Here is a 7,963-nt window from a genome sequence, read left to right as displayed (position 1 = left end):
CACCGGTTTCCATCTTATGTGATCCCTTCCCAGTTTAGGAAGTGAGTCATAGCCCAGTGGTCTGTTGCAGTACACGGGAAAAGGGAGCGGATGGGAGGGAGAGCGAGGAGGAATCAGATTAACATCGCTAGAGAGGGTCGGTCGGAGGAGGGGAAAACAGGGAGGATACTGTATCTTATTCGCGGACAACAAACCGTAAGACAATGCCCTCTAATAAATGATTCTCAAATGTTATTGTCAATCAGACATTTATGTAACGGCTAGATAAAATTGGCGGAGGTTTAGGCGCTCTGTGGATGTTCCCGGCCGAGCGAGAGAAGCTGAGAGATGGGGTGAGACTAGCGTAACGCCGCTCGCTCTTATGTAATCCAACCGGTGTTTATCTGGATTCTATTTATCAGTATTTATTTATTTTTCTTGGTTTTTGCGATTGACTGTTACTGATTTGTTTTAGTTGATTTTCTGAATCTGCGATAACATTTATTTTTGATAACGTTTGTGCTCGTTAGGCAGCTAGTCGAGCATCGAGCTCCAAAAAACCGCGTTTGATTGGTGGTTTAATGTTCATTGATTTCCTTCATGCATCGTATATATTTATTTTAACGCGGCGCTTCGAGCTATTCCAATCGAATTGCACGAATCGTCAAGTAAATTACAGCAGGAATTTTAATTATGCCGAAATGCACCGAGCCGTTCAGGTTAGCACAAATATTCGGTCCTGTTCTTGGGGCGGAATTGGACTACTTGCAGATTTTATGTCCTCAATCATTTTATTATTTGCGCCTCAGGCGCGCAACCCTGAATCGCTGGTTGCTGTTCTTCAGCACCACATGGCCGCGCAGCGCCTGTCACGCCGAATGATTGACAGGCCCCCGAAGTTATTACGTGGACTATATCTGTGAGAGGACATCTGAATATTTCATGTCACCGAAATGGAGAACATGGCGTGGAATTGCACCACTGAATATTTCATGTATTATTTTAACCATTATTAGCGAGGGATTTTAGCCACAGATATTATTTACGTGTTGGTGGCCTTTCAGCCCTTTTTTGTTTTGTCTGAAACTATATTCACAGCCAAAATATAATAATACAATGTGTTACTTTGCTTTTGCATCCTGTAAAGACTCTTCTGTCAAACCACTAACACTTTTTTTTTTTTTTTTTTTTTTTTTTTTTTTATATCTCCCCTTTTCAAAGAGCGAGTGAATCTCAAACAAAACTGAAAATGCTTCAACAAGATCGGGCCATGAACCCTGTCCTTGGAAGTCAAGCTCTGGTTGGATCACCGTCAATTCTGCGCATCCATACCAACAGTCAGAAGAGATGCGAGAAAGATGGTAACTTTAACTTTCTGGGGCTGGATGATGACCCCATGACAGGAGATGAAAATCGCAACCAGGTGCGTCCAAGAGCTTTGGGCCGTGATCTGCCCCTTTCTGCCAACCACTATGGACCTGGACCCCTCTCCCCCTTGTCTCGTCTGCCATGCTGGAGTCCTTTGGAGCCTCTTCCTGAGATTGAAAGTGGAGACGATATGGGTGGCAGAGTGCCTCCAGATGGCGCAGAAGAAGGCAAGGTTGATGAAGAGATGAGGAGAGAGGCGGATGATGAAAAGAAGGCGTTGGGAGAGAGTGAGAAAGTAGGGGACCTACTGGATGATGACGAAGAGGAGGATGGTGTGATAGACTGGGCTGACAGTGATGAAGAGTTTGAATTCAGTTACAGGTCAGAAAGCTCTTCCCCACTCAGCACAGAGAGTGCTGACATCGGGGGCGCTGGGGCCCACAATTCCATCTGGGATCAAATCTGCCGTGAACGTCCAACGGCAGCCAATGGGAATGCAACTGTGGACACCCTGAAAAACCAAAACCACATGGATAAGAAGGCAGAGCGGCGTCGAGAGAGCCTGGAGGGCGCTGATGCAGTTGAAGACGGCTTGTCGGACTCAGACACCGATCCCTGTTCTGAGCTGCCGGACCTTATGGAGGCTGTTTGGACGCTACAGGACCGGGAGAGGTTTAAGGCACAGGAGATGGAGAAGCATCAGGTCCAACTGACTATGTATCGTCGCCTGGCCCTTATCCGGTGGGTTCGCACCTTACAAAACCGTGTACAGGAGCAGCAGAACCGGCTCCAGTCCAGTTTCGACGTCATTCTTACGCATAGGAAAGAACTTCTGCGCATGGGTGCTGCCACTGCTGCCCAATAACGGACAATCTGAGAAAAGTCATGCGTCCAGCTGATGACTATTATCATGTGAAAAGTAATCTTTGTGCATCATATTCTTTTGAATCAAATGACCTCCTGGGTATTTGAACTATTTTTTGCCCTATAATGTTCCATAATGCTAAACTTTTATCACCATCATAAATGTGGTTAAAAGTTCTCCAGAATATCACCTTGAACTGTGCCCATGAGGTTACTGATGTCTCCGAACTCCTCCAACCTGATATGTTTTAAAAAATGTCATATAAATGTTTTTGTGTGGTATAAAATAAATTATATTTAACAATAAATGCACAGTGTGTCTTTTTGTGAATTTGAAGAGCAGTACATTATAAAAATGTTTTGTTGACTTAAAAATGCACATCTAAATTGGGTAACTAGCGTGCTAACATCTAAATTATTATAAATTGAAATCAAATATAGGATTATGGTTTGACTAAATCAGTTATCATTTTATGTTACACCAGTTATATCAATTTTAGAAGTCAGATCAGGTTGAAATTGTTAGGGTAACAACAGCACATGTTCACTTGATCACATTTCAGACAAATTTAGTACTGACACATTATATAACAATATTTGGCATTTCTTATGTTCTAAGGCTTGATATTGCTTCAACATTATATATTCAAGACCCTCTCTTGACCTTTAATGACAGTGCTTTCTTTAAGAACCACACAGTGTTCAATTGTTTCTCCTTATCACACAGAAGAAGTGCTGGATGAGAGTTTTAAATCAAAGTGGCCTACATCAATCTAAATAGCACTGGCTCTGTATCTTGTTGCCCCGGGCTGAGAGCGTCTGGCCTTTCTCTGTGTATTCATGTGTTTACGGAGATACCAGTGTTTGTCCTATAATCCACAGTCAAAGCAGAGCTACAGGGTAAGAGTTGCACTGGTTCCTTGTCCCTGAGGGATTTGGACAGAGCGCGCCTCGGGGCACCTGGTCCAATCCGGCCCGGTGAGCAGCCTGCAGGTCCAGTCAGACTCGGAGCCAAAAGCCCGGGGCGGAATGAGGGATAATCCGAGCGAATTTTTACTATTAACAGTGTGCTCTTATCACACCCTTTTGCGAATGTACTGAAGAATTAACATGTTTAATGATTTGGTATGTCGTCTTTGGCGCAATGTCACACTACCAAAAGTGCGAGCTAAGAGAATTACATGTCTTTGAACGCGTTTTTGTCTCGGAGCGCAAGTGTTCTGCGAGAATTAACCAGATACAAAATGCTCAAGAAAACGTGTTTTACAAGGGATAACATTTCTCGTTTAACAAATAACGACAGCTCATTTACGTATTTGCAGCACATTGGGGGAAAAAAAGACAATTGTTTGTTCAGTTTAGGATAGTGTTGTTTTCTATCCGAAATCTGTCGAGGATTTCACACGCAACCCAATGTTTTGGCGCTTCTCGCAAAGTTTGCTAACCGTCAACTTTTCTGAAGACGTTTTAAATAGCACAGCACTTAAAGTTGTTGTGCTATTTAAACCTGTAATAAAGTTAATAATGACAGTAGGCCTACTTACGTTTTATCGATGAACTGTCAGATAAAGGCTAATGTAGCGCTTGCTTGGACTGTTGCCATAGTAACTTCTTCAGGTAAAAGTTCATCTGAGTTAGAGCCCATTCACTTTTAGGCCCAATAAGTGATTACTTGAAAACTATATTAAAACATAAAATCATACAGGTTTGGAACGCCCAAAAATGAAAATTATGTCATTTACTTATAAACTGTTCCAAACCTGTATGATTTCCTTTCTTCTGCAGAAGAGGCTCTTTTGAAGAATGTGGGTAACGAGTTGATGCTTTCATAATTGACTTCCATATTTTTCCCTAAGTCTCAAATTCTTCAAAATATATTCTATTTTCAGCAGCAGAAAAAAAAATTATACAGATGAGGAACAGTTTAAATCATGATAGAATTTAAATTTTTGGGTGAATAGGCTTTATTGGGGACAAACTTCATTAATTACCCGTTTTTAGGAAAACATTTAACTAACCTAGATTAGAAACTGTCCCTTTTCAATTCTGTGTTATTTCTGCTATCCAGCTTTTAAGGTCCCTGGGATGACTCTGGGAGGAAAATAAGTGATAGGTTGTTGATCCTGATAGTTCAGCAGTGTTTTTTATTTTATTTTATGTGACTCGCTGTGTCTTCACCCAGAAAACATAAAAATAAGTCAAAAGCCATACTGTATAATGTAGGCAGTGGGGCAAACTGCTGAGTGAGAAGGTCCACGCTGGGCGCGAATAACGGCGACGGTGAGAACATCTTTGCACCCGAGGAGATGAAGTAAGATACGGGTGTGCTGCAGGATGAAACGCCGCTGATTTGAGGCACAAAATAAAGAGAGATATGATATGGGTTGAACTTAAGAAAGTATCACCGCTGTGACAGCAAACACGAAACTGTGCTTAAATATGCATCACCGGTTCTCTCTTCTCTTTTCATAAAAAAAAATGTAGAACAAACCAAATGCATTTATTTATTTATTTATTATCTGTCTGTCTGTCTGTCTGTCTGTCTGTCTGTCTGTCTGTCTGTCTGTCTGTCTGTCTATCTATCTATCTATCTATCTATCTATCTATCCATCCATCTATCCATCCATCCATCTATGTAGGCTATTAGCTGGCACGGTTTCTATTAAATTTTATAACAATAGCCTAATTCAATTTTTTATTTGTGTATTTATTGCATATTTCTCAGAAAATACTTTTATAGCCCATTTTGTCGAAACGTGAACTATTTTTAATCCTGCGTTGCATTTTTGCAAAGTTCTAGGCCTATGTGGCATGATTCCAGAATAAAATTATTTCCAACGTAAAATTCGCAATTATTCAAGGTGTTAAAATACCCATGTAAAGCGAAAGGAACTGGTTGCATTAAACATTCCTCAACACGAGGGGGCAATATCAGTCACATTCAAGTGAACAGGCATCGCTGTTGGTAACTGTGTCCCTTCTCATGTGTGCCCTCAAAGATTTTAAAGTCTCTTTCTCTGTCTTTCTTACCTCTCCCCTCATCTTTCCCTCTTCATGATGCAGTGTGACAGTGAAGTAGCCCCTAGCACTCCACTGGCGTGGAAACAATCAGCTTGGACAGAGAAGGGGTGGCAGAAAGTCAGGGGGATGTGGACAGCCTTGGGGTTCGTGCATGATAAAAAGGATAGATAGATAGATAGATAGATAATAAATATGAAAACAGCGGGTTTAAACTTTTATTCGTTTGCTGCTTGAAAGGATTATACCCCTCTATGGAGTCCCATGTAAATCTCGAAACCTCATAATGGCCAATGTTGTCCCATAAAAATGTGTTGAACAAAGGCGCTTGAATAGAGGCTCTTTCACGCATAAGGGGGTTTTCACAGGACTTCATTGACGACGGGTCGACCACACCACGCCCCGCGATAATCTCTCTGCCGGTGAAAGCGCGCCTCAGAGCGGCAGGTGCGTGTGCCAGGCACGGGGGTCACAGGGCCGACAGTGGTGGGGAGCTCGCCATGTCAAATCCTCCCAGCTGCCGGTAGGAATTTTTTCAGAGGCTGTCACTTCCATTTAGCTTGCTCTTTTTCACCCCTTCAGATGAAGTGGTCCCTCTCGTGCCCAGGTCCTGTGGACGCCCTCTGCAACTTAACAAAAGCAAAGCGCCGCTAAACGACGACAGGCCGGAACAATGAATTCAACCCGGCCCGCTCTCAGCACCGTGAAATTGCAGATTAAACCGAAAAAGCGGTGCCGGTGACACCGGCGTTTCGTTTTTTCAAGAATGCAAATGTGGAAATTGCTATGTTGACCGTATTTCCCTGATGCAACCTTTGTTCATTGTCAAAGTTTTGACTAGAAAAGGGAAAAAGGCATGTTTATATTACAGCAACACATTGGATGTGGCAAGTCGTTTTAATTTTTTCCTTCAAAGTGTTATCTGTTGCCGTTTCACTTCACGATGCTATACTGATGCTGTCACTATTCCAATATTAGCAACTAACTATTCAATTGCAAATGGTTGCCAAGTCAAGTAGATAAACGGCATTACACTATGCAGATTGTGTCAAAGCAGCTTCATAATAAACGGGAAAATAACAGTGTTATTACTACAGAGTTCATCAATAATGAAACAAATTAAATTTCAGATGTGAAACAGCTTCAGTTTAATTCTAATTTTGATAGTTTCTAATCTGATAGTTTCAATGCAGTTTAATGGTTAATAACCAATTGTCTTTTAAGCCAGTGAATTAGCCTATGTGCTGTGCACTTTCAGTTGTTACAGGTGCCTATTCCAGTTCCACTGTAGCTCATCCCAGTTACTTGTAACTATCCCAAAGGTAGTATGTTTTTCAGTTTAGTACCTACTGCAGTTACACTTGTTTTTACTTTAGTCAGAATGGCTATAATTTATAGTTCAAATAAAAATCTTATAGTACGATTTAAGTAGGTGCTACTGTCTTGAATAGTATTTATTTAGTAACTAAAAATATAAAGAATTCTAGGCAAGAGGTGAATAATGCATATCAAAATTACAGATTTAATTAATAACTAAAGCTCTAGTAAAATAAAAATAGATACTTGTCTGTTGTAAAGAATAAACATCTTGCAATCCATTGTGTGATTGCAAATACCCCCCCCCCCCCCCCCCCCCCCCCACACACACACACACACTCAGCATTTGAACTATTTATCACAGTGAAGACGGCAACATTCATATTTTTCATCCACTAATTGAAGTGGGGCCCACACAAAATCCATGAATACTATTAATTTGCTCTGCCCCCTTCATGCACCACCTATATTCTTAATCTGAGTTCAAAACATACCCTTCTCTTAACAAACTACCCTTGGGCTATGAGTCCATAATCCCCAAACTCAGACGAGTCCCTCCGGAGCCAACATGTCTCTTAATGCTCAGTGCTGTTCTTTCTCTGCAGAATCTCTGGCTGAAGAATTGATCTCAAAATAGAACAATACCACCCATCATTTTATCTGGACGGAGCAGAAACTATGCTATTTTTCCCTCCCGAATATCACTCTGAACTCATATATTACAGTGCTCAAGTGCTATTTTATGTTCAGATTAAAAAAAAAATCAGTTAATGAGTTCGAACTGAATGAAAATGAAACACCACCATCCAGACTTTAGATATTCCAAAGTTGGGATAATCCTTAAACAGCCAGGGGCCCCAATTATAGCTTATATATTTGCACCAGTGCGCAGCGCGTGTCTCACAATTGCTGAGAGGGCACAACAGCGAGAGCAGCGATGGCAGGAATTGAGCCAACAACTACCAGACACAAACCAGATGCACCCGAGAACCAGACTGGTGGTGCCTAAATAAAGAGAAGCTGCGGAGAGAGAGGTGTATAGATTTACAAGATAATATGCAGGGAACGTGGCGTATGATGTATGTCACAATGTGTGTGAGTGTATTAGTAGTCAGAGCACTGGGCCCCGGAGGCGATTCCTGTGTGTGCTTGCGATAAAGGGGGAACTGGAGGAAGTGAGGGAGGGTGGGGAGCAAGAGAGAGAGAGAGGAATAGTTCGAATTGGAGAAGGATGTGGGTTGGCGGAGGGGTGGGGGAGTCAGAGACAGAGAAATGGAGAGAGAGAAGTTGAAGGGGGGGAAAACAGAGTGAACAACCAGCAGAGCTTGGAGCTTTTATGATGCTGTCAGGATTCCTGGATTTTGTCCCCATCAGGCTCTCTCTCTCTCTGCCCCTTTTCCTCACATGAAAAGAGGGG

General features: G+C 41.9%; 1 protein-coding gene across 1 annotated transcript; it reads left to right on the top strand.

Moving 5' to 3' along the window:
* The first annotated feature begins 129 nt into the window (after window positions 1–129).
* LOC306884834 (uncharacterized protein) lies at window positions 130–2,510 on the top strand. Its single transcript, XM_079441050.1, has 2 exons — window positions 130–332; window positions 1,201–2,510. Exons 1-2 carry the CDS (start codon window positions 328–330, stop codon window positions 2,210–2,212), a joined length of 1,017 nt encoding a protein of 338 aa, XP_079297176.1. The 5' UTR covers window positions 130–327; the 3' UTR covers window positions 2,213–2,510.
* Window positions 2,511–7,963: the final 5,453 nt, after the last annotated feature.

This window comes from Barbus barbus, assembly GCF_936440315.1.
Source record: "Barbus barbus genome assembly, chromosome: 19".
Classification (NCBI taxonomy): domain Eukaryota; kingdom Metazoa; phylum Chordata; class Actinopteri; order Cypriniformes; family Cyprinidae; genus Barbus; species Barbus barbus.
This window is presented reverse-complemented; position numbering and strand designations above follow the sequence as displayed.